This window comes from Bos indicus x Bos taurus, chromosome 8 (assembly GCF_003369695.1).
Source record: "Bos indicus x Bos taurus breed Angus x Brahman F1 hybrid chromosome 8, Bos_hybrid_MaternalHap_v2.0, whole genome shotgun sequence".
Classification (NCBI taxonomy): Eukaryota; Metazoa; Chordata; class Mammalia; order Artiodactyla; family Bovidae; genus Bos; species Bos indicus x Bos taurus.
Window position 1 is genome coordinate 99,800,054 of NC_040083.1, and position 27,093 is coordinate 99,827,146.

Consider the following 27,093-nt stretch of genomic DNA (forward strand, 5'->3'; position numbering starts at 1 on the left):
TTTCTTCTAGATTGTCCATTTTACTGGCATATAGTTGCTTATAGTCCCTTATGGTCCTCTTATTGTATTTCTGTGGTGTCTGTTGTAACCTCACCTGTTTCATTTCTAGTTTTATTGCTTTGAGCCCTCTCCCTTGTTTTCTTGATGAGTCTGGCTAAAGGTTTATCAGTTTTGTTTAACTTTTCAAAGGACCAACTTTTAGTTTCATTGATTTTCTGTTGTTTCCTGTGTCTCTATTTCTGCTCTGAGGGTTGTGATTTCTCTACTTGTACTAACTTTATATTTTGTTTGTTCTTCTTTCTCTAGTTGCTTTAATTGTAAGGTTAGGTTTTTTATTTGCGATTTTTCTTCTTTCCTGAGGTGAGCTTATACACTAGAAACTTCCCTCTTAGAACTGCTTTTGCTGTGTCTCATACATTTTGGATTATTATGTTTTCATTTTCATTTGTCTGTATCAAAATCATTTCCTCTTTTGATTTCTTCAGTGATGCAGTGATTGTTTCATAACATATTGTTTGGCCTCCATATGCTTTTGTTTTTGCAGTTTTTTCTTCTAGTTGATTTCTAAATCTCATAACTTTGGGATTCATCAGATCTGAATACGAGCCTTTCTGGGTAGAGTATTTTTGGTTGCAGGTCTTTCTCTTTCATCACTTTAAATATATTGTGGCACTCCCTTCTGGCCTGCAGAGTTTCTGCTGAGAAATCAACTGCTAACCTTATGGGAGTTCCCTTGTATGTTATTTGTTACTTTTCCTTTGTTGCTTTTAATATTTCCTTTGTCTTTAATTTTTGTCCATTTGATTAATATGAGTCTTGGCGTGTTCCTTCTTGGGTTTATCTTGTGTGGGACTCTCTGTACTTCCTGGACTTAGGTGACTATTTTCTTTCCCGTGTTAGGGCAGTTTTCAGCTATTATCTCTCCAGTATTTGCTTGGGCCCTTTCTCTCCCTCTTCTCCCTTTGGGACCCCTATAATGCAAATATTGGTGCTTTTGACATTGTTCTAGAGGTCTCTTAAACTGTTCTCATTTCTTTTCATTCTTCTTTATTCTGTGTGTGGCAGTGATTTCCATCACACTGTAGCTTGCTGATTTCTTCTTCTGCCTCTTTTATTTCTGCTATTGACTCCTTCTAGTGTATTTTTTAAATTCAGTTATTGTATTTGCAACTCTTTTTGGTGGTTCTCTACATTTTCTAACTCTTTACTAAAAACTTCTCACTTCTCACTCTGTGCATCCATTCTTTGCCCAAGTTTTGGGATCATTTTTGTGATCATTACTCTGAACTCCTTCTCAGGAAGATAGGCTCTCTCCATTTCACTAAATTGTTCTTTTGGGGTTTTACCTTGTTCTTTCATCTAGAATATCTTCCTTTGCCATCTCATCTCGTTTAAATTTCTGTTTGTATTTTTATGTATGTAGTAGCTGAGTTACATTTCTCAACCTTGGAGAAGTGGCCCTCCATAGGGAATGTCCTGTTTCCCAGCAGTACACTCCCATTCTGTCATGCAAGGGCTAGGAACCAGCTGGTCCCAGGGTAGATACTGATCTGGGTTTGCAGACTCAGTTCTGCAGGCTTGTGGGTCATAGTTTCTTTGCTTTTGGTGCCTGCCAAATGGTAGGTAGATCTGGGTTTTGGCCCTGATGGGCAGAGGCATATCTAGAGGTGGCTGTAGGCTCAATGAGTCTTTAAGCAGCCTGTCTGCTGATGAGTGGGGCTGTGTTCCTGCTCTGTTGGTTGTTTTGTCTGAGGCTTCCCAGCAGCAGAGCTTACAGGCTGTTGTTGTTATTGTTATTGTTGTTGTTATTGTATTGTTATTCTTGTTGTTATTGAGTATGTCTGACTCTTTGCAACCCCATGGACTGCAGCACACCAGGCTTCCGTGTCCTTCACTATCTCCTGGAGCATGCTCAAACTCAGGCCCATTGAGTTGATGATGCATCCAACCATCTCATTCTCCTACCCTCAATCTTTCCCAGCATCAGGGTCTTTTCCAGTGAGTTAGCTTTTTGCATCAGGTGGCCAAAGTATTGGAGCTTCAGCTTCTGCACCAGTCCTTCCAGTGAATATTCAGGGTTGATTTCCTTTAGGATTGACTGGTTTGATCTCCTTGCTGTCCAAGGGACTCTCAAGAGTCTTCTCCAGCACCACAATTCAATTCTTTGGCACTCAACCTTCTTTATGGTCCAACTCTTATATCTGTACATGACTGCTGGAAAAACCAAAGCTTTGACTAGACAGACCTTTGTTGGTAAAGTGATGCCTCTGCTTTTAATATGTTATCTAGATTTGTCATAGCTTTTCTTCCAAGGAGCAGGCATCTTTTAGTTTCATGGCTGAAGTCACCATCTGCAGTGATTCTGGAGCCCAAGAAAATAAAACGTCACTGCTTCCATGTTTTCCCCTTCTGTTTGCCATGAAGTGACGGGACCGGATGCCATGACCTTAGTTTTTTGAATGTTGAGTTTCAAGCCAGCTTTTTCACTCTCCTCTTTCACCTTCATCAAGAGCCTCTTTAGTTCCTCTTCACTTTCTGCCATAAGGGTGGTGTCATCTGCATATTTGAGGTTCTTGATATTTCTTCCTGCAGTCTTGACGCCAGCTTTGCTTTATCCAGCCCAGCATTTTGCATGATGTACTCTGCATAGAAGTTAAGTAAGCAGGGTGACAATTTACAGCCTTCATGTACTCTTTTCCCTATTTGGAACTAGTCTGTTGTTCTGTGTCTAGTTCTAACTGTTGCTTCTTAACTTGCACACAGGCATATCAGGAGGCAGGTAGGTTAGTCTGATATTACTATCTCTTTAAGAATTTTTCACAGTTTGTTGTGATCCATACAAAGTTTTTAGTGTTGTCAATGAAGCAGATGTTTTTCTGAAATTCTCTTTTTCTATGATCCAATGGATGTTGGCAATTTGATCTCTGGTTCCTCTGCCTTTTCTAAATTCAGCTTGTACATCTGAAAGTTCTCAGTTCACATATTGTTAAAGCATAAATTGAAGGATTTTGAGCATTACCTTGCTCTTACATGAAATGAGAACAATTGTGCTGTAGTTCGAACATTATTTGGCATTGCCTTTTTTTGGGATTGGAATGAAAACTGACCTTTTCCAGTCCTGTGGCCACTGCTGAGTTTCCCAAATTTGCTGGCATATTGAGTGCAGCACTTGACCAGCAGCATCTTTTGGGATTTGAAATAGTGCAGCTGGAATCCCATCACCTTCACTAACTTTGTTCATAGTAATGCTTCCTAGGGCCCACTTGACTTCACACTCCACGATATCTGGTTCTAGGTGAATGACCACACCATCGTGGTTATCTGGGTCATTAAGACCTTTTTTGTATACTTCTTCTGTGTATTCTTGCCACCTCTTCTTAATATCTTCTGCTTCTTTAGGTCCATACTGTTTCTGTCTTTACTGTGCCCATCTTTGCATGAAGTGTTCCATCTATAGCTCTAATTTTCTTGAAGAGATCTCTGGTCTTTCCCATTCTATTGTTTTCCTCTATTTCTTTGCATTATTCACTTAAGAAGGCTTTTTCATCTCTCCTTGCTATTCTTTGGAACTCTGCATTCAGAGGGATATATCTTTCCTTTTCTCCTTTTCCTTTCACTTCTCTTCTCTTCTCAGCTATTTGTAAGACCTCCTCGGATAACCATTTTGCCTTGTTGCATTTCTTTTTCTTGGGGGTGGTTTTGGTCACTGTACCCTGCGCAACGTTATGAACCTCCATCTGTAGTTCTTCGGGCACTCTGTCTGCCAGATCTAATCCCTTGGATCTATTTGTCACGTCCAGTGTACAGTCGTAAGGGATTTGATTTAGGTCATAACTGAATGCCTTGTAGTTTTCCCTACTTACTTCAATTTGAGTCTGAATTTTGCAATAAGGAGCTCATGAGCTGAGCCATGGTCAGCTCCTGGTCATTTTTCCTGGCTGTATAGAGCTTCTCCATCTTTGGCTGGAAAGAATACAATCTGATTTTGGTGTTGACCTTCTGGTGATGTCCATGTGTACAGGCTGTTAGGTGGGGCCAGGTCTCTGTGCCAAGGACCTAAAATGTCTGCCTCCAGCTAGAGTTCATGAAGGCCCCTCCACCAGACTTTCTGACCCCAGGGAGAGCCACAGAGGCTCCCCCCTGCCTCCCCAGGAGATTCTCCAAGACAAGCAGGTAGGTTTGGCCCAGGCTCCTATGGAGTTGCTGCTTTTGTCCCGGAACCTGGTGTATGTGAGACTGTGTGTGTCCTCCAAGAGAGGAGTCTCTGTTTCTTCCAGTCCTTTGCAGCTCCTGCAAGTCCTGCTGGCCTTCAACGCCAAAGGTTCTGGGGGCTCCTTCTCCTGATGCCAGACTTCTAGGCTGGGGAGCCTGGTGTGGGACTCAGAGCTTTCACTTATTTTTTTAAAACATTGGTTGTTTATGGCTGTCCTTGGTCTTCTTGCTGCATGAGAGCTTTCTCGAGTTGCTGTGAGTGGGCTTCTTGCAGTGGCTTCTTTTATTGTGGGGCACAAACTCTAGGTGCGTGGGTTTCATTGGTTGTAGCTTGCAGCCTCTAAGGTGCATAGGCTCAGTTTCCCTCAGCATGTGGAGTCTTCCCAGACCAGGGATCGAACCTGTGTCCCCTGCACTGGCAGGCGGACTCTTACCCACTGCACCACCAGAGAAGTGCAGCTGTCACTTCTGTGGGAGAAGGTCTATTTTGTGGTAATTCCCCAGATCACGGGTCACCCACCTGGGTAGTGTGGGATTTGGTTATACTGCAAGCGTACCCCCACTAGTGTCTCGTGGTTTCTTCTCTAGGTCTTTGGATGTAGAACATCTTTTTCAGGTAGATTTCAATCTTTTTCATCAATAGTTGTTCAGCAGTTAGTTGTGATTTTGGTGCACCCATGAGAGGAGGTGAACTCAGGGTTGTCCAGCTCTTCCATCTTGTCTTCTGAAAAGCTCCACACCTTCCCCAGTTCTTTCTTGACTACACAAGGAATAATTCCCTTTCTCAGTTCTCCTTTTTCCCATAAAATTGATCTCTACTTTGGTATCATTTCCATTTGCATACTAGCAACCCACTGTCTTATACACAAAATGCTATTAACACATTATTCACTGGAGGATTTTTGCAGAAACTAACACCTGTGGCCAGCAATTTGTTATGTACGTGAATATTGAAACATCTCTGGTCAATAACGCATTAGCTGGGTCTCTCAGCTTGCCTTTAGAGAAATTTTTGCATGAGTTCTACAGACCCTGCTTCCTCATCTTTTTAATCTACTTACTAAAATTTTTTAACTTTTAAATAAAGTATGAGTACATTCTTACTATGAAAAATACATTTACAGATAAAACTAAAACCCATCAATCTCTACCTATTCTCTCTAGAAGTGACTGCTGTGATTAATTAGAAACTATGTTTCCTTCAAGATCTTCTCATGTTAATTTACACTTAGATGGACCTAGAGATATCTAGCATGTCTTATTATTTATACAAATAAAATTGTACTGTTCTGTATTGTTCATATTCTGTAACTTTTTTTCTACCCACTGACTTTGAAATTTTCCTATTTTGTATTAATACTTCATTCTTGCTGGTAAAAAATTAATGAATTGAATTAATCAATGAATTGACTAATCAATCACTTAATCTAAGAAACTATTGGAAAAATTTTTGAGCCAAATTTGAGACTTACAACCCAGAAAAAGCATCTAAGAAAATGCCAAAACCTGTTCTACCAGTTAGAAGTCGACATAGTTTGTAAGTTTTTTGAGACAGAGGGCTGTACATTAAATGACATATTTTTTAAATTTTATTTTTAATTGGAGGATAATTGCTTCATAATATTGCATTGGCTTCTGCCATACAACTGCAACCAGCCACAAGCACACACGACCCCACCCCTCTCGGTTGTCACAGAGCACCGAGTTGAGCTGTGTTATTCAGCAGCTTCTCATTAGCTCTCTCTCTCACATGTGGCAGTGTATACATGTCAATGCTACTCTCTCAATTTGTCCCATCCTCTCCTCCTCTCACTGTGTCCAGTCTGTTCTCTATGTCTGTGTCTCTTGCCCTGCAAATGGGTTTATTAATTCCATGTTTTCTAGATTCCATGAAGTGAAGTGAAGTGAGTACACTCAGTTGTGTGCACTCTTTGTGATGCCACGGACTGTAGCCCGCCAGACTCCTGTGTCCATGGAACTCTCCAGGCAAGAATACTGGAGTGGGTTGCCATTGCCTTCTCCAGTGGATCTTCCCAACCCAGATCTCCTGCATTGCAGGCGGCTTCTTTACCGTCTGAGCCACCAGGCAAGCTGCGTTAATATACAAAATGTTTTTTTTCCTTTCTCTGACTTGCTTCACTCTGTGTAACAGGCTCTAAGTTCATTCACCTCACTGACTTTTTATGGCTGAGTAACATTCCATTTTATATAACTTCTTTGTCCATTCATCTGTCAATGGACATCTAGGTTGCTTCTGTGTCTGAGCTATTGTAAATTGTGCTGTATGAACACTGAAGTGCATGCGTCTTTCTCAGTTTATGTACCCAGTAGTGGGATTGCTGGGTCATAAGGTAGTTTTATTCCTAGTTTTTAAAGGAATCTCCATACTGTATCAATCACTCCATAGTGACTATAAATTTACATTCCCACCAATGCAGGAGTGTTCCCTTTTCTCCACACCCTCTCCACCATTTATTGTTTGTAGATTGTTTTAATGATGGCCGTTCTGACCAGTGTGAGGAGATACTTCATTGTAGTTTTGATTTGCATTTCTCTACTGTAGTGGTACTGAGCATCTTTTTGTGTTTGTTGGCCATCTGTATGTCTTCCTTGGAGAACCGTCTGTTAGGTCTTCTGCCTCTTTTTTGACTGGGTTGTTTTTCTGGTAGTGAGCTGCGTGAGCTGCTTGTGTACTTTGGAGATTATCCTTTGTCAGTTGTTTTATTTGCAATTGTTTTCTCCCATTTTCTCCCATTCTTTTCATCTTGCTTATAGTCTCCTTTGCTGTGCAAGTTTTTTTAGTTAGGTCCTGCTTTTTACTTCCACTATTCTAGGAGGTGAGTCAAAGAGAATATTGCTGTGATTTATGTCAGTGTTTGCCTATGTTTTTCTTTAAGAGTTTTTATAGTTTCTGGCTTTACACTTAGGTCTTTAATCCATTTTGAGTTTATTTTTTATGTGGTGTTAGGAAGTGTTCTAATATGCTTTTACATGTAGCCGTTGTTTTCCTAGCTCCACTTATTGAAGAGGCTGTATTAAATGATTACTGATAGTTTACATAATTCATATTTAAGTACCACATGACCCGTAAGTGTTGGGTCATGTGACCCTTTACAAGAAGAATGTTATCTTTTAAGGAGTTGTCTAATTGATGCTACAGTGTTGCTCTTTACGGTTCTGCAGGTATCCCTACTGATGGGGGAGGTTTGGTCAATACATGATGCAGAGAGGGGAGAGGAGGCCAAAGGTCCGAGAATTGTTACGTTTAAATTCTCCTTGCCTTGCCATAAATATGGACTTTATTTCACATCCTCTATTACCTAGAAAGGACTTATCATATTGGATTTAACAATTTCTGTACTGACAGGGATCCAGTTTCATGCTGCTGTAAACAACGCTGCTGCAACAATCATCCTTGGGCCCTCTGCTTACTTTGCTCGGGATGGCTATTAAAAGTCACTTCTGCTCACTCACTTTCCAGGTCTCACCACCCTGGCTCCCAACCCTGTTCTTCCTTAAGAACTGTCACAATCACTCTGCATTTTCCAGTCATCTTAGGCTCACAGCAGCACTTGATAGTTAACACACCTTCCTTTCTGAAATGTTCTTTTTGCTTTAGGGGTTAAAAAAAAACAACCTTCTTGTGTTTCCTCCTTTCCCTCTGGCTTCCTTTGTCTTTTCTTGGTTCCCACTCTACTCGCTCTAAATGTTGAGAGCTCATCAAGATGTTTTGAACCTTTTCTCCTCTGGATGCTCTATCCTGGATGTTCCCGTACATCTGTTCTTAGCCATCTACATTATGATGTCTTTCAAATTCCTATTGTAGTCCAGACCAGTACCTAGCAGTCTGCATGAAATCATTCATCTTAAATGTATACCACAAAAGCATGTCTTAACATGTCCCAAGAGAACCTGACCTGCCTCCTCCAATCCCCACCTTACTCATTACCTGGCACCCCAACCACCCATTTGTTCAACCCCAAAAACCTGGTTCTTTACCTTGGAATCCTGCTTGTAGGAGTCCTCGGATTGTCTTTCCTAAATGTTGAGTCACTTTCTCTCTCACCTCTCCATCATCTGTGCCCATTTGTTTTGGCCTCAGTATATGAGGTTTCCCAGGTGGTGCTAGTGATAAAGAACCCACCTGCCAATGCAGGAGACACAGGTTTGATCCCGGGGTCAGGAAGATCCCCTGGAGGACCTGGAAACCCACTCCAGTATTCTTGTCTGGAGAATCATGGAGAGAGGAGCCTGGCAGGTTGCAGCCCATAGGGTCTCAAAGAAACACAACTGAAGAGACTGAGCACGCACGCATAGTACATACCAGCGTACCAGTCATTCGTTTGCCTCCTAGAATGTATAGGGTGGCAGGGTAATAGTTGAGCATTTGTCCTCTAGGCTTGTTTGGTTTCGATCTCTGATCAGCCACTGACTAGTGTGGTGCTATTCAGCCTCTTCGCTGGTTTCCTCACTGGGAAATGGGGAGTGTAGTGCCTACTTCATAGGACTGTTGCAAAGATTAAATTTTAAGGATGGTAAGAGGCATATGATTTAATTCTATGATTATTTTTTACTGTACAAATTTAAAAACTGTTTCTGCAAGCATTCCTCAGCCCTTTGCTGTGTCTAGAACAAAGAAACAATTGTTCTTTGAATGAAATAAACGGTAACGTCCACACTCTTTGCCACTTAGGTCGGAACTTCTATCTGGCCTATAAAGCCAGTTTCTTACTTAGAATCAAAATTCCCACTGTAATGTTTGCTCACAAGGAGCTCCCTGGTGAACCACCTATGAAAAATTCCTAACTGGTAATAGGACTGTTACCAAAGTTGGCAGCTTATTGTAACCTGAGACAGGAAATCTCAAATCAGAGATAAACAATTCCTTCATGGGCAGATATCAATTTTGGTCATAAGGATCATTCAGAGAACACAGGAGATATAAAATACTTTCTCTGTGCATAAATTTAAAAAAAAAAACCAAAAACAGAATTTTAACATACTACTGTTATCTGTGCATTGCCCTCAGTAAGATTTTTCTAGAAATTCACACAAAAAAACCCTTAAACCAGTGGCCTACAAATTTACCAAGAAAGAATCAAGAACATATGAAAGTAACTAGGACGTTAAATACCATCAAATGGCCGGTTTTCGTTTATTTTGAAAACTAGGTAAAGGCATGAGACAGTTTTAAAAAGTGTAGAGTTAATATTTTATTGTCACCTATCAGATGGCAGTAAGGTATATAATCTTCATACTTGATCTTTCCTTTGTGTAAATAAAAAAAAAATTACAAGTTTAAACAGCCAATGGCTGGTCATGTCTTCAGAAAACATGATTAGATTAATTCATTAATGGTGGCTTCAAGTTTTTCTTTATTAGCTCCAGAAAATTCACCCACCTGTTGAGAGAATATTGAATTGCCATTAGATGTAGCATTGCATGCCTATTTTGTGTATCAGATACGACCACAGAATGGGTCTGGGGAAGACAGGAAGTATATACTTATACATCCATGGATAACACTCAGTTAAGTTTAAAAACAACAAAACCCACCCTCAAAAGTCAAGGCTCAATTTTTCTACACAAATACCTCTGAACAAAGATAAATGCATTGTGATATAAATATGAAGTACCAATCACAGGGATTAATCAGCAAATCCCTGTGATTTAACAGAGATTAATTAACAATAAGGTGTCTCATTATGTACTTAATGAAGAATGACACATTTAAATATTCTTAAAAGGAAAAAATGGGGATGTGCTTCCCAATGTGAAAGGTAAGTCCCTTGTTTGTTTATATGCCACACTAGCCTGTTACCCAGCTGGTTTTCAAGGTCAGATGTACCTACCTTCTGTCCCTTTTTAAAAAACTGGAAGGTTGGCATGCATTTGACTTCACACTCTGCAGCAACATCCTGAGGGGAAGAGAGGTATAGCAAGAAGATAAAAACAAGACTGAGTATTGAGCTCTGACACCTGTGATCTAAAACCAGATTCTTTTTCCTGTTACATACCCAGAACTCAACATTAGGGCATCGTGTCAATGTTTACATGCCTATACAATGATACAGTGGCACAAAAGCCGAATTGGTTATACTCTCAATTAAAATTTTAAAATATGTATTCTCATCTTGGAGAGATACTAGCCTCAGATACTATACAGTGACTCAAACAGTTTAAGAGATTATTCTGTTTTCTTGAAGTGAGGTACGTAGATGATGATCATAGGCTAAAGTTCAGCGTTAGCGAGAGGGACAACTTGTTTACAAAGGACTTGTTCAAGAAGAAAGTCTTGGTAACCTACAGGACAGCTCCACACAGACTTTTCTGCTTTTACCACCCCTCACTCTCCACACCTTATTCACACCAGGTTTGGGGGGAAGATTCCATGAAAATGTTTTGGACTAGAGTGTCAAGTGAACAGGTCCATTAGGGATTCAAAACATCAGGTCAGCACTCAAAGAGGGTAGGGAGAGAAATGCAGAAAGAACCATGTACTCTTAACTACGTGGTTAGCAAAAGCTGTGAAGAATAGAAACCAAAGAACTTTCACAGGAAAGCAAGGTTGGTACAAATACCATGGTGTCTTCTAGCCAGGGATCTGGCAATGAGGAACACAGGAGTTAAAAACGGAGCGGCCCTGAGATTGAGCCACCAGTCAATGGAAGCAGCCTAACTTCACCTCTTCCTCTGAGACTGGAAGAAAAGTGTGGCTTTACATCTTTATGAAATCGCACGTGTACCGTTGCTAGTTTGGGCAGGAAGGGTGGCAGACAAGTGCGGTTCTTCTCCTGATAACCTTTAAGCACTGCACACCAGGCAGCACAGGGCAGTAAAGGCTGCAATAAAATGGCTAGGAACGTACTGAATGCCTTGTACATCCAGGCACCAAATACTTCCTGAAAGCAAGAGTTACGTGGAAATTAGCAAGAACATTTGTTTAAAACCATAATGAAGATCATAACATTTTAATTGTACCAATTCCAGTAATTCAGGATGAAAAATGGGGTGGAGAGTTGACAGGAAGATAGTGAGCTGCACATGTCAAGGTTAGGACCTTGAGGGTGAGTAATCAGGAGAGACCAGGCTTCCCAGATAGTGCTGCTGCTGCTGCTGCTGCTAAGTCACTTCAGTTGTGTCCGACTCTGTTCGACCCCACAGACGTCAGCCCACCAGGCTCCCCCGTCCCTGGGATTCTCCAGGCAAGAACACTGGAGTGGGTTGCCATTTCCTTCTCCAATGCATGAATGTGAAAAGTGAAGTCACTCAGTTGTGTCCGACTCTTAGCGACCCCATGGACTGCAGCCTACCAGGCTCCTCCATCCATGGGATTTTCCAGGCAAGAGTACTGGAGTGGGGTGCCATTGCCTTCTCCGCCAGATAGTGCTAGTGGTAAAGAACCCACCTGCCAATGGGGGAGACACAAGGGACGTGGGTTTGTGCCCTGGATTCAGAAGGTCCCCTGGAGGAGGACATGGTAACCCACTCCAGTATTCTTGCCTGGAGAATCCCATGAACAGAGGAGCCTGGCGGGCTACAGCCCATAGGGTCACATAGAATTAGACACGACTGAGCAACTCAGCAGGCATGAACAACCAGGAGACCCGAAGATTAGAAGGGCAGGGGGACTGGTTTAGTTAAAGATTAAAAAATGGTTGTCTATGGGATGAATCTGGTCTAGACAGGTTGCTTGGTTCATGTAAGTACTTTAAAAAAAAAAAAATCTCTGAACTGCTTGAATATTTGGGAACACTGGTTGGCTCCTCCTAGCACTGGAAAAGCAGCTGCTTACTGTAGTTCCCTCACTCTTACTTTTAAGTCACCAGGTGGGTATCATCTTTCATGCAAGCAGTTGGCAGAAGCCTCAGAAGAGGTGGGTGTTAGAAGGGCAATGGGGTCGAAATGGTGAGCCACCCTCTCCACGACTTCTAATCAGAGAAACATACAGGGGGTACAGCTGACCTTCATCACCCCCAAGAGCATGAACAGGCAGGACTTGGAGATAAGGAAGATGGAGCAGAAGGATCTCGAGCTCACCTCCTCTCCTGAGCACATCAGAATCACAACTAGCTGCTGAACATAACCGTCAAGAAAGACTGGAAGCTACCAAACAAGACAGTCTACATCCAAAGACAACAGGGCTTGGACACTGATCACAACTTTCAGGTGAGAAAGCTACTCCCAAAGCTTGCTGAGCAGAAAACACAGGGTCCCGGTCAATGGAAATGATAGTCTCATTCCTGTTCTCAGATTCTGGATACCTCACCCAGTCAGAGCCTGGCACTCCTGCACTGGTACAACTGCCTTAAAATAAGCTGAGTCATGAAAACACGAATGCTTCTGAGAAAGCTTCTGAGTGTTTTAATCATGTTCATACGTTTTATGTCTTAAAACTGCAGTCTAAGTCTTTACATGATAAATTTTTAGTTAAAGCATAAAGAATTCTCTCACTGGGTATGAAAGGGATATTACAGTGTTCTTCAATCCCCATCCCTGAAAGTAAGAGCTGCTAAGGGAATGAGAATATTCATTTTAAACCCCCTAGATACACATGGTTAAACTACTTCACAATTCTAATGTATCAATTTATCAGTATGTATCATGATTTTTGACATCCAGTTTGACTTTGCATGTAATCAGATCCATCAGCCCTTCCCTACTCCCAGCATTGAAAGCATGGGCTTTACTGGATTTTTAATGACCTCAGTAAAGATTAGTTGTTGTTTACTTGCTAAGTTGTATCTGACTCTTTGCAACCCCATGGACTGTATCCCGCCAGGCTCCTCTGTCCATGGGTTTCTCCAGGCAAGAATATTGGAGTGGGTTGCCATTTCTTTTCCAGGGGATCTTCCTAACCCAGGGATCAAAGTTGCATCTCCTGCACTGGCAGGCAGATTCTTTACCACTAAGCCACCAGAGAAGCCCCAAAAGGTTAGTAGTCTGTAACTAATATTTGATCTCTATTACCTCTGTGAATGTTTTACTTTTTTTGTTTTCTATTACTTGTTCTATGCACTAATTTACCCATTCCTGTGGGGATTTGAAAAGACACGCACACTTTAAAATTAAGGAGTTACTGCTGTGGTTTTAAAAATATCCTTTATCCTGAGTTGATCACTTCCTTCATTTAAAAACAAAGCTAGCCAATCCCTAATGGCACCCCAACTTCCTGCCATTAAAAAAAAAATCTCAAATTTATGTAGTCACAGCATAATCGGGATACACAACTCTTCCTCATTCCCCTAAAACCTCCTCAGTGATTCCTTTATGGTCAAACCCTATCCCACCCCACCCCACCCCTGATCTGTTCTCCATCACCATAGGTTTACCCAATCTCAGCTTTTTATTAGTTTTTACTAGTTAAGTATAACAGGGCTTCCCAGATGGCTCAATGGTAAAGACTCTGCCTGCCAATGCAGGAGTTGCTGGTTCAATCCCTGGGTTGGGAAGATCCACTGGAGGAAAAATGGCAACCCACTCCAGTATTCTTGCCTAGAGAATCCCATGGACAGAGGAGCCTGGCAGGATGCAGTCCATAGGGTTACCAGAGTTGGACATGACTGAGCACACATGTACCAAATGTAACCAGGCTACATTTTACCTTATTCAATTTCTTGTTGGTGGTTTCTAGTTTAGCATTTTGTCCCACATGGTGTAGTGGTAAAGAATCTGTCTGCCAACGCAGGAGACCAGAGAGGTGAGTTCGAGCCCTTGGTCAGGGAGATCCCCTGGAGAAGGAAATGAAAACCTACTCCAGTGTTCTTGCCTGGAAAATCCCAAGATAATGGAACCTGCTGGTCTACAGTCCATGGGGTCACAAAGACTTGTCACTACTAAGCAACTGAGCACCGAGGACCAACGTACCTTTAAACCTGCTCTTGTCACCTTTCATCAACTCACTCCTGGCTGTTCTAATCAAAATGGAGACATAGCATTCTAAGATACTTTGTTTCTTTTAACTTACAAGTATCATACTCTGGAGACCTGGGAGCAGAGGCTACTCTTAAGGAAATAAGATCAGTCTATGATGTGCAAAAGTAGTATTCACACTTTGCTATGCATACAGAGTTGTTTGCCTTCTGACTGTCCATTTGATTTATTACACCTGAAAGATAATCCCTTCCAGCTCAAGTGTTTAGAGATTCTTCTATAAAAACTAGGTGCTGTTTGCCCCCCAAATACTATAAACATTAAGTGCCTTGGGTTTGGAATTCATGCACAGCAATTATCTGCATAAAAAAATACTAATTCCTAAAACATTCCCATCTATGATATGATCTAATGTTCAAAATGATGATATCCCTGTTATCTTTCATTTGCATTCTTTTAGAGCCAAAATGAGGAGATGGTTTTATCTACAGTGTTCCAAAGCAACCAGAGGACCCACTCCTGGAATCTGTAAATTCCATGGGGAATAATTCGTGGCATGACAATGAATTGCTTTTTGTTTGCATTACTTCCCTTGTGAATTCTGCTGACTGACCAGGTGTGTAGGAACAGACCGACTGTTACTATGTGTATGGGACAACCTAAGAGTTCTGGAATTCAGTTTTTAATGCTGCAAAAGATTGATAAGGCTACTTAGATGGTAGAGTAGTTGTCACTGCCGCTAAGTTGCTTCAGTCGTGTCCGACTCTGTGCGACCCCATAGACGGCAGCCCACCAGGCTCCGCTGTCCCTGGGATTCTCCAGGCAAGAACACTGGAGTGGGTTGCCATTTCCTTCTCCAATGCATAAAAGTGAAAGTGAGTTGCTCAGTCGTGTCCGACTCTAGCGACCCCATGGACTTCAGCCCACCAGGCTCCTCCATCCATGGGATTTTTCTAGGCAAAAGTACTGGAGTGGGGTGCCATTGTCTTCTCCGAGTTGTCACTAGGAGTATGAAAAAAAAAAAAAAAAAAACTACATGTTACTCAAAGCGAAAGGTCCACTTATGGGAGGCTCATTTTAAGGTCTAGACACTTTGAGGCTGATGATGAGGATGCCACCAGGCCTAAAGGAGGGACTGTCATACGGACATCTTGGCCTGCTCCACACGCAGACTTCCCAGAGGTTCTGGACTGAGGCAGAGAGCATCTGCCCTGGGCCCGGCACAGTACTACAGGGGCCAAATCCCCAGGCTCTGCTTCTGGCCTTCTTCCTTCTGTGCTGCAGTCTCATCACCTGTGCAGTGGGGGTGCTGATAAAAACACTGCTGCTGGTTACTAGCTGGATGAAATGACATAATACAGGTAGAGGGCTTTCTAGTCCCTTCCAGGTGCCATTTGTACCTGGCTAAAGTGACCAGATTAAGAGAAAAAAAATTAGGTTAAAACAGGGAGCAAGATTTTTTCACAAACACATACTGTCTGCTCTTACTTAAAAAACCCAGGACACATCAGAATAACTATCTTGACAACCATATAAATTCATTCATTCTATACCTGCTATAGCCCGACAGGTGTGCTATGTAAACAGGAAACAAAGGTAAGACAAGGTCTCGGATTAAAAAAAAAAACTGACAGACCATAATGAAGGACAGAAACAAAGATCAGTATAGTCACAGCTAAGCTCACTGAGAGCTTATCATGTACCAGCAACCACTCTGAACACACACAGGTCTTATAAGATCCTGACAACTGCCTTACGATGCTGCATCAACGTTGTGATTTTACAGAGGCTCAGCCTGAGGCACAGAACAGAGCTTTACCAAGCACACACAGCTAACAAGGGACATGATCCCACAACATTCAATCCAAGAAAAAGAAGGGCGGAACACACCAGGGGAACACAGAGGAAGGGAACTAAGCCATTCTGGGCATAGAAGGCAGGAACTAGAGAATTCCTGGAGAGGATGTGAAGTTTATGTCCAGAAGTTTTTCCAGCAAGAGATGAGAAATGTGCTGGGAATAAGCAATGCGCTACAGGGTGGAGCCCACAGGCTTAGGAAGTCCTGCTACATCCCCCTTTTATAGACCCTTCTGGACCTTTAGAGTTTTCCATGTTTGCTCAGTGAGTAAGCAACCTTACAAAGCTGGTAGGGCAGGTATTAGATCTGGTCACGGACAATGGAACCAAAGCTCAGAGGAGACGAGGATGAGCCCAAAGCAGAAGCCGCTGGGCCAGGACTGGAGCCCAGGTCTAGCGCCCTGGTTGCCACTCTGTACCTCACCCACTCTGGTCCCTCTGAGGTTAGGCGAGCCCGCCCACACACGTTTAAATCCCAGCTCTGCTACGTCCTGTAACTCTATGGCCAAGCTGTTTGTTTTCCCGTCTGTAAAATGGACAATGTGACAGGACCAAGGATGAAATGAATTCATACTTGTTATGCTCTGAGAGGTGGTGAAGGACAGGGAGGTCTGGAGGGCTGCAGTCCACGAGGTCGCAATGAGCGACTGAACGACAATGCACACAGAACAGTCTGCGTGACCTAAAGTGTTAAGCATGTTTCTTTTCTCAGCTCTCTATCAAGGTACCCTGGTGTTTGGTCTTCTCAGTTTCTATTTGTTGAGCATCTTGGATTGTTAGGTAGACTATGTAGGCTTTTAGAAAGAGGACTACTAAAGTCAGGTAATAGATGCCTCGATTTTGTTTGAGGATGTGATATACATAGCTCCTGCCAGCTAGAATTCAGCTTAAAACTGGCACAAGTACCTGTTCTGAAATAACTTTTTAGCTAGGGTGGTAGGTGTAGCGTTTTTCTTATTTATGAGAACGAGCAATGTGCAATTCAGAGGGAAAGGGCAAGGCAAAACGTTCAGCATTATTCCGGATTTCTAGCCACGTACCTGACAGTCATCCACATCTACTTCAAGGAACACCACGTTGGAATACTTTTCAGAGAGAGACTGGAGAATTAAAAAAAAAAAATCCACAAAGATTTACCACTGGGTAGTGGCAGTCAACACACTTAAGCTTCTTAAATGGAAACTTAAAAGTAGGAACTAAAGATCCAGATATTTAGACTAGGGACAGGTAAGCATAAAGGACATTTTCTCTGAATCAAATTCTTGGTATAAAATAATTTAGAACACTGATTTTGATTCCTGAGCTTCAAGTAGGGCCCATGTTTCAACTTGAAGAAAAACAAAATCACTTAGACAACCAAATTAAGTTTTGAAAGTTGTCTTCCATGGGCTGTATGTATCAAACTTAAGTTCTAAATTAAGTTGTTATGCTATGACTTTAGATGAAAGATCCAACAACAAAACCTCTTTCCTAGTGTTGTGACCACCAACCCCAAACAAACAGCTTACAAAAGCAGAAGCCGGCTAATACTTACATGAAAGAAAGGCTTGATCATTTTGCAAGGCCCACACCACGTGGCTGAGAAGTCGACTACTACGAGTTTCTCTCCTGCACTGTTCAAGGCTTCCTGAAAAGCATACTAAGGAGGGAGAGAGGAAAGCTGATGTGAAATTACATTCATTTCCAAAAGCCTTGATAAAATGGACACAAAGCACAATGTGGAGGTCCTGTGTTCAGGGCCTGTTTTTTAATTAAAAACATGAAAACCAAGCAAATCAACTGAAGAAATCCTACTGTGGTGTGTAGTGTTACTTGCTAAGAATGAAACAAGTATGATGTATACAGTGTATCAATATTCATGTCTTCACAAATACAACATATTATTTGGTTAATCCACATCCAAACTAAGTAAATGAAAGGAAAATAAAGACGTGTATTAAAAGTGCTTCCACATCAAATCTAGGTATATAGTAGACATTCATTAAATGCTTATTGATTGATTCAAGGAGTCACTCTTCAACTGAATGTCACAAACGCACAAAATTTTGCAACTAAAACTTCTTGACTAAGCTAATTTTACCTATGTTAGAACATTCAAAAGCTCAAAAAAAAAAAAAAAAAAGAAAGAAAGAAAAGAAAATAACTTCTCCACACCCTTACACTCACTGGCGACTTTTAAGCATATATCCTTATATTCTTTTTAATGCAGTGTCCAGAATTGAGATCATACTCTTGATTTATCATTAATTTCTGCTTCTATCATTGACCAACTAAGAAAGTTTTAGTTCTTCATGAAGGGAATTTTGTTATTTTTCACAAGCAATGCTTGTTGAATAGAATTCCACCAGCAGAAATGATCAAGAAATTCCTCACCACCAACCTCCCTGAATTATTTACCAGTGGTCTTGATACTGTAACCCTAGCAACGTAACATTCTAGTTAACAAGGGACTCATTTTTAACCACAATTAGTCAGCTGCTGCTGACCAAAGCCACGGCCATGAAGAGAAATCAAAACACAAACATCTATATCTGAAGTCTCAGTTTTCAAGGGAAAAGGTGCCAGTCACATTGGTTTAATCAAAAACCCACACAACCACCCCCTTGCTTTGAAAGCTAAGAATCAGGTCAGATCTGGTCCAGTAAAGAAGTAAAGTAAATAAAGCACCATTAAAAAAATTTTTTTAAGCGAATTCCTCTGAAGTTATTTCTCTAGATTTATAATTTCTGCCTCATGTTTCAGGGAAACAATTCACAAATGGTGTTTCCCTGGGACAGTAGGTCATGGTTTCTGTTTGCAGTTATGCAAACAAACACCCACACCTTTGGGTATGACAAGGTAGGGGCACAGAGTAAGAAGTATAGAAATTATCCTTCCAAACCACCACCTATATTTTCCAGATGAATTTCCTTCAAAGCCTTCCCTAATGTGATTTTTTTTAGGTCAAACCAGCCACTCTTTACTGCAAGATCCAGGTAAGACAAGAAAATAAGGAATGACAGTGTCTGCTCAGATGAATGCATGGTTTTGTGAACACGGTTGGCTCTCAGTAAATCCTGGGGAGGTTACTTTCAATCTAGAATAACTTTCAGCAATAAATGTTGGCTTCACTGAACATGAGTCACCAGCCAGGTATAGGTAAGACTTCATGACAAATTCTATTCTCTGGCCACTTAAGTTTGCCTAAAACAGACATCAGTTTGAAAATGAGTCAATATCATCTTACTAAGAAGCAAACCATAATTTCTAGCTTCCAGAAACTACCAATGAGCATTGATAAAGGTCCCCATCACTGACACAAAGGTTCTGAAAACAAAACAATTCACTCATATTTGGGGCAGATAAGTAAGAGTAGCGTCCGGCATCTCTTTTCCTAAACACATCCATTCCAAAGACAATCAACAAGCCTAAGAGTGGTTTGTAAAGCGTTCAGTAAAAGTGCCTGTGTGTTCAAATTAGGAGTTCAAGAAATGGCAGTAGCTATTCTTGGAACAAACTGTTGATTTTTCCTTCCTTACTTTTACAGTCTAGGTATCCCACTTGGATCTGAAATAGACCCCAGTGGCTCTAAACTACCAAAACCTCAGTTGTCTTGGATGACCAATGGCACCAATTTTAGTCCATCAGGATGAAAACTGAAAGTGTACTCAATATTTACAAGAAACATTCAAATCAGCTTACCTTTTGATTGACTCTAGGTCATAGTTCTGAAGACCCATTGATTACAACCCCAGATCAGTGCTTTTTCTGAGTAATGAACTTCCTGTCACCCTTGTACATCTTGCCATTAATGAGGGGATGAAAGTGTCACAACTAAATAGGAAACTAAATACGACCACTAAAATAGGAAAAGACTGAATTTTGAAAAGACTGTGCTCCAGGAATCAGTCCATTTTTGGTTTGTAGTTGTATGGATTCTGAGACACATCAGCTAGACCAAAGATTTTTCACTCCTTTCATGGGTTTTCAGAGATTCTACTGAAGAAGTCGCCAGCCTCTACAGAGGATCACCCCTTACTCCCCCCACCCCCCCATAGACTGTTATTAGTCATTCAGTAGATACTGACCCCAGGCTTTCCTGTGGCTCGTGGTTAAGAACCCGCCTGCCAATACAGGAGACACAGGAAATGTGGGTTTGATCCCTGGGTTGGGAATATCCCCTGGAGAAGCAAATGGCAACCGACTCCAGTATTCTTGCCCAAGAAATCCCATGGACAGAAAAGCCTAGAGAGCTACATTCCATGGGGTCACAAGTCGACGCGACTTCACAACTAAATACACAATCGATGTTGACCCTAACCTGAAGAAACAGCCTCAACACTGTATAAAGCGTCAGTAACAGAAACATTCATCGAAGCATGGAAAACTGCCTAAAATGTCCAGAATGTCTTCAATTATTGAAATGATTCCAAAATCTTCTAATTACACAGAAAGAGTTCAGGCTAAATGAGACCACAAACACACACCTCAGAAATAAAAACGTCAATTATCTGTGGCTGCTTCTAGGAAACAGATCTCTCTCTTCCCAGATTTCCTGCAATGATCTTTATGTTTCTTGATCGTAAAAGGGAAAAAAAGGAACCATTAACATTGAAACCTCCATTCCTCGAAGCCAACCTCAGATCTGAACCAAGTACGGGCACTCCACTCGCCTTTTCCGGCTTTACTGGGGTGGGAAGTTTTCTCCCACTGACTTTCTGACTCTGGATTAGCATACATTTCTTGGGGCGGGGGTGAGGGGGCACAGTACACCAGACACTCAGGCTCTGAATCTCAGAGCAGGAGAGTATTAAGTTTGCAATAACTCTCGATATATGCAACACTTTTTGCCTTGGGCATTCCTAAAAGGACACAACCGCCGTCAAGCACATAGCCGGCCGCGGCCGCACCCAGGGGACTCCGGGCTCCAGCGAACCCCACAAACCGAGAAAGAATCCCAGATGGGTAGGGCAGTGGAGGCCCCCGGGCCCAGCCTCGGGGACTGAGTCATTCCAAAGCCAGCGCTGCCGGAAACACGCCCTGCGTCGCAGGAGGAGGAGTCCCGAGGGCGCGGCCCGGACTTCACTTCCTTGCCGCCACCTGGGCTACTAAAGCCGGACTCGTAGGGGTTGGGGTGGGGGTGTCTCCAGCCCGGAACCTTCCCTTTCACGCGGCTGCAGCACGCGTCACCTCTACGACTCGCGGGGGCGGGGGGGGGCGGTCTCCGGCCTAGACCCGCTCCCCAGGGAGCTCACTGCACCCAAAAGCGCGGGTGGATCACGCGGCTCCACGAGGAAGGAGTGGCGGCTAGCAAGCCCGGGCTTTCTTCAAGAAGCCCTCCACCTCCTTGCCCAGGCCCGTGTCCGGATAAAGATGGGGGGCCTAAGGCAGCCTCCTTCCATCCTCTACGCAATCCCGGCTTCCCGGCAAGAGGGGTGGAGGGGGCGTAGTGGAGGACTCCCGGGCGCTCTCCGCGCGCATGCATCCTCCAGACACACTGGGTCACCTGGACCTTGCCCTCCAGGGAAACCTGTCCGTCTCCTCCCTTCCTCCAGGGAACGCTCCACGGTCCCGGACGCGCCCAGGCCCGGGCTTCCCGCAGTGCCAGGCCGAGCCGCCGCGTCCCCTTCCCCGAGGGATGCGGAGGGGTGGACTGCCCACCTTTGGCCCACCGCCTACCCCAGTTGCCCGGAGCTTCGTGCCGCGCCCTGGCATGCCCCGGAACGCGTACCTTGCTCTCAATCTGTTTCACCATCTTGGCAGCTGGGGGTCTGACGAGCGACCTGACAGTGCAACCGATGGACACGGATCCGAGGGGCCGGACAGAGCTTAGCCAGCTCGCAGCCCGCTTTCCCTTTATAGTAACGGTGGGCGGGGCGGGCGGGCGCGCGCGGCGTGCGTGCGGCGGGGGCGCGCCCGCGCCGGCGTCAGGGCTAGGCCCCGCCTCCAGGAGCCGCCGGGTGGGGGCGGGACCGCTGGAGGGGGCGGGGCCGGAGGGGCCGGGCGGGCGCGGGCGCGGGCCCGAGCTCCTGGGAGTCGTCTGGGTTCGAAACCTTGGGCATCGTCCACCTGTACCCCACCTGGGAGTGGGAAGGCGGGAGGGCCATCCGGTGACCTAAAGGGCGCATGCCGGCGGCCACCCCCTGATCTAGAGGGTCACCTGGGAAGGGGCCAGCCAGGCCTTAATCGGACGCGCCCAGAGAAGAGGCCATTTACGGTTTCTCGGAAAGACCCGCCGTACCACGGCCCCACAGCCTAGCGAACCCCCACAAAATGCTGAGTAACGATAACCAGGACGTGTCTCTTGGTGTGAGCCCCCACTCCCCCTCGCCGCCTCCTTTCCGGAATGTCCCGAGACGGTCTCCTGGTTCCTTCTTCCTGTCCTTTCACTTTCACCCGGGAACCTGCTGTTGCATCATGACACAGCAGTTTAGTGCCATTGTGAACTGACCGGGCTCATGCCCGGTAGAGTTGATGCTGGTTGTTAAGTCCTGCGGGAGTGACACAGTTGTGACCCTGAGCAGGGGTTGACCTCCTGGTTCCTCCGATTTCCCAGAATCAGGATGGTCCCTGACTCCTGGCGGTGGTGTTTTGAGGATTAAATAAAATTCCTGTAAAGTGATTAGGAGAGTGCTTGACACATGGTAGGCACTCAAAAAATAGTTATAATTAATTAAAGATGGGAGCAGTCATTAGACGTGCTTGGTGTCATGGGGGTGGGCACGCTTGAAGAGTTTATAATGGCATTAGTGGGCGCGCGTGTGCACACACACACACACACACGTGTGTGTGTGTACAGAGAAGTAGGCTGTTCCTGCTGACACCGGGTTGCCTGTGGCAGGCTGGGTTTGGCAGGACTGGGCATTGTAGAAGGTGAGCATGTGAAGCCAGGAAGGCAGCTGGAAGTGGAAATGGGCAAGTTGTTGAGCTGGAGAGGGGAATGGAAGTGGGGAGATGGGACAGGAGTGGGATGATGTTGGGGCAGGAAAGCAGAGCATGATTTTTTCAGAGGGAGCACTCTGGACGCAGCTACCTCTAGGTGTGATCAGCTGGGATGGTGAAACAGCCCCCTGGCTTCCTTCTTTCTGCTCTTTCAGAGAGGAGGGAAGGAAACCAGACGTTCTGATCCTTTTGTGCAAAGTTTCTAGAAGGTTGAGGAACACAGGGCCATGGGTAAGGATATAGACAAGGGACAAATTCTAAGGACGGCCCTAACAGAGGGAGGCTAGGCTGGCCTGAATGCAGCAAACTTCCCGTAGAAAATAAGGACCAGTGGGCAGAGAAGAGGCCTTAAGGAGTAGCAAGAGCACATTACATAGTCTGCTTTGCTGCTGTGTCTTCGCCCCAACATACATCTCAGCTTTTGGGCCTATTAGTTGGTACATTTACTTAGGAGACGACAATAAATAATTGAGCTATAGGAAACAGAGGTACAGATATCCATTGACTATCCAAACCTCTCCCAGCTGACGCCTCTTTAAGGACCTTTCCAATGTCCAGGACCGATATAGAGGGGGATACGGGGGGATGCTACAGTTATAGGGAGCAGTTAACTGGGAGTCTAGCACATGCATTAAAAGCCTGGACTTTGCAATTAGATTCCCTGTCCTCATCCCCACTCTACCATTTGGTGGCTGGGTAACTCTAGACAAGTTTTAACAGTCTCTCTGCCTCAGTTTCCTTATCTATAAAATGGATACAATAACACCCCCATGCTATTAGAAGGGTCAAGTGAGCTAAAACACATGTTAAGTGCTTAGAACCATGCCTGGTACACGGTGGTGGTGGTGGTGTAGTTGCTAAGTTGTGTCCAACTCCTTGCGACTCCATGGACTGTAGCCTGCCAGGCTCCTCTGTCCATGGGATTTTCCAGGCAAGAATACTGGAGTGGGTTGTCATTTCCTTCTCCACTGATACAGAGTAAGTGCTATATAAACTATAATTACAGGCTATTAATGGAATGGTGACATCCCTGTGGAATGATGGCAGAGGTGGAAGGCAAGACTGTAAAACAGGTGTCAAAGTCTTAAGTGAATTAAGTTATCAGGAAATTCGTAATGAAGACTGAGCTCTATAAGGTGAATCTCTCAAAGGAAAAGGATTCTCTCCCCTCAGAGGGTGAAAGAATATAGGTTAGACTTGTCCCTACCCAAAGAGGAAGGTCTCCTGCTTACAAGCTCATGGGACACTCAAGTCCTTAGTATTTCAGTTGGGACAAGGTGGTAACATTCTGTGGGGAGAGGGAGGTGCAGGGGAATTATTGGGACAGCCCAGTAAGGGAGGATCTGTTTGTGCAGAAAGGTAGGGGTGAGAAGACAGGGTGTCATGAAGGCCTTCACTTGGGGGAGTGGGGGTTGGTTCTGTGTATTAGTCAGAACTCTCAGGTGTAAGGAGAAATTCCAGTTCAAAGTAAAAAGAATTAGTAACTCATTCAACTCCAGGGGCCTAAAGATGTCATAAGAGCACCACAGCTGTTTCATTCTCAGTGGGTTCTCCACCTAATATAAGACTTGCCCCTCCAGGCTTAGGTCCCTACTAATTTAATGTCCCGGAAGAAAGGGCATTCCTCTGCCTTGTTCTAGTAAGTGCCCTGGAGGCTGACCTTATTTGACTTTAGTTGGAGGGTGGAGGAGGGCATCAGCCTTGCTTGGACCATTTGTTTCAGCTAGGAGTGAGGAAAATTCGAGGGGTTGCCAGAGAAAGGAGAAATGCGCTTTGGATAGGCTAAAATGGTATTTCTTCATTGTCAAGAAGAGCAGAAATGAGTAGCTTGAGTGCTGAGCTTGCTTCAGGTTTCTGGGTCGGCTCAGTCTGAGTTTTCCTGGGAGACTGGAAAACTAGGTTTGCTCTTTGTCTAGGTTCGAATTTGAAGGAAATGCAGATCTGGGGCTTCTAGCAAGCTTTTCTCAGAGCACAGGTTTCTCAGTGTGGCCCTTGACAGCATCATTCAGTACAGCTCAAGGTACTTGATGATTCAGCAGATTTCCAGACCACACCCAGACAGATTTTATAGAACCACAATCTTCTGAGGTAGATCCCTGGAGTCTGCATTTTAAAGCAGCATTCCAGGTGATTAGGTACACTAAGATTTGATAAACTTGCCCTGGGATCTCCAAAGAGAGGCCAGCAACTAGTGACATGTAAAGGCTGGGTCTAGCAAGAGAGCTGAGATGAGGACACAAAAGTGAACATGTAAGCGACCTAAAATTGAGATTTCAAAATATAATGCTAAAGAAGATGGTTAAAGGAAAAGAAACAAATACAAGTGTGGAATGGTCATTCAGTACCAGACCTGGAGCTCGGTATATCGCATCATTCTTCTCAACATCCCCTAGGAGATAGGTTTAATTCTTCCCATTTTACTGAGGAGAAAATCAAGATCCAAGGAAGTCATCTGGTTACAACACGTGTGCACCAATTCTTATACTCTGTTCATGACGGAGAGGAAGTACCAACACAGTTTTCAAGCCAGCCCATCTACAGATCTTGAAATATCCTTTACGTCACCAGTGAAAAGTATCTAACATTTGTTATGCTAATTTACACACTCTATAAGGATATTTGAATAGTTTGCAGGAATCCCCTCTAGAACATCAGTTCCTACTTAGGGATTTTCAGATGCTGATTTAAACACCCCAGGAGTAGACTTCTGATTAGGTACTTCAAGTATTAACTGTTTATATTTTTAAAACTAACAAACACATTCCACATTTTCAATGCTAAGTACTTTCATGTAAATTTCAAATAGTATAATAACCCCTGTGAGTAGCCTTCCCCCTTTACATTCCTTAATCTGGTGCAGTCGTCCCCCTCCCTGTGTCCCTTTTCACTGTGTACCTTGCTGAAACTATCTGGATTCAGCAGCACCAAAATACTGTGGCCCTCTTCTCAGATGTTTCTTTTGTCTTACCTGAGACTATTGCTCTTTTCAAGTGTGGGCTCCAGGTACATAGGCGCCCAGGAGGTCAAGCAAACACTTCTCCTTGCTCCTTTCAGACTCTCTGTTTTTCTAGAAGCCAGTGGATATCTCTATTAAAAAAAAAGAAGAAGAAACGTGACCTTTACCTTACACCGTACAACAAAATAACTCAAAATTTACTATACAACTTCTAGAAGAAGATGTTGGAAATAAATTTTGCAACCTTGGGGCAAATATTTCTTAGGCAGGACACAGAAATTCCTAACTAAAAAAGAAAAACCTAATAAATTTGACTTCATTAAAACGTGAAACCTCTGCTCTTTGAAAAGCAGTGTTAAACAACTGGTAAAAAACACGGCACTAACTGGAACACACACTTCTCCAAAGAAGGTATCTAAGTGATCGAAAGTACACAAACAGAAAAATGCTCAACATCATTAGTCACTGGGGAAATTCACAACCACAATGAAACAATCTTGTACCCACTAGACTGGTAACACCAAATGGAGGTGAGATTGTGATTAACAGGAAATAATTTTGATACATTGCTGATAGGCGTGTAAAACTATACAAGTACTTTAGACAACAGTTTGGTAAGTTTGTTTTGCTTTTCCTTTTTTTTTTTTTTTAAGTTAAACATACATTTAACATATGATCTAGCTCGGCATACGCAAAGGCGGGATCGAGCCTCAGATCTAGTCATTCCACTTCTAGATATTTATCCCGAAGAAATTCAAACACAAGTGCACACGAAGACTTGAATATGAATATTTATAGCAACTTTATTCAAAATAGCCTCGAAATAAACCCAAAATGGAGTGATGTTATGATACGTGCCACAATATAGATGAATTCTGAAAACAAGCAAAGAGAAAGAAGTCAGATAGGAAAGGCAATTAGTATATCTGAAATGACAAGAACAGGCAAATCCAGAGTCTACTAGTGGTTCCCAGGGGTGGCAGGAAGTAGGGGATGGGGAGTGATTACTAATGGGTGTGGAGTTTCTTTTTGAAATCTTGAAAATGTTCTGGAATGGTGATAATTATACAACTTTGTGAATCAATCTGATCACAAGAAATGTGTACCAATTCTTATACTCTGTTCATGAAAGAAAGGAAGTGCCAGCACAGCCCATCTATGTATCTTGAATATCCTTCATGTCACCGGTGAAAAATATCTAACATTTCTTATTCTATTTACAAACTCTAAGGATATTTGAATAGTTTGCAGAAACTCCCTCTAGAACATACTTG

At 43.3% G+C, this 27,093-nt stretch overlaps 1 protein-coding gene and 1 long non-coding RNA gene across 3 annotated transcripts; one reads left to right on the forward strand and one right to left on the reverse strand.

Moving 5' to 3' along the window:
* Window positions 1–9,343: 9,343 nt before the first annotated feature.
* LOC113897645 (thioredoxin) lies at window positions 9,344–21,808 on the reverse strand. The gene is made up of 5 exons (XM_027550487.1): window positions 21,653–21,808; window positions 17,477–17,581; window positions 16,983–17,042; window positions 10,065–10,130; window positions 9,344–9,613 (listed from the first exon to the last, which is right to left on the reverse strand). The coding sequence occupies exons 1-5, from the start codon at window positions 21,674–21,676 to the stop codon at window positions 9,551–9,553; spliced, it is 318 nt and encodes a 105-aa protein (XP_027406288.1). The 5' UTR covers window positions 21,677–21,808; the 3' UTR covers window positions 9,344–9,550.
* On the forward strand, window positions 13,105–20,454 carry LOC113897646. 2 transcript variants are annotated; one of them, XR_003512383.1, is made up of 3 exons: window positions 13,105–13,146; window positions 14,546–14,701; window positions 19,469–20,454. It is a non-coding gene; the product is annotated as an uncharacterized LOC113897646 (long non-coding RNA). The 2 variants fall into 2 exon arrangements; XR_003512384.1 differs by lacking the exon at window positions 19,469–20,454 and adding an exon at window positions 17,417–17,495.
* Window positions 21,809–27,093: the final 5,285 nt, after the last annotated feature.

What these genes read in the sequence shown, in the direction of transcription:
- LOC113897645 (XM_027550487.1), bottom strand. Translation starts at nt 21,676, where the DNA reads ATGGTGAAACAGATTGAGAGCAAG. An exon ending in TGAAACAGATTGAGAGCAAG is followed by an intron (nt 17,582 to 21,652) that starts GTACGCGTTCCG and finishes CTCCCTCCTTAG; the next exon opens with TATGCTTTTCAGGAAGCCTT. An exon ending in TTTTTAAAAAGGGACAGAAG is followed by an intron (nt 9,614 to 10,064) that starts GTAGGTACATCT and finishes TTCTCTCAACAG; the next exon opens with GTGGGTGAATTTTCTGGAGC.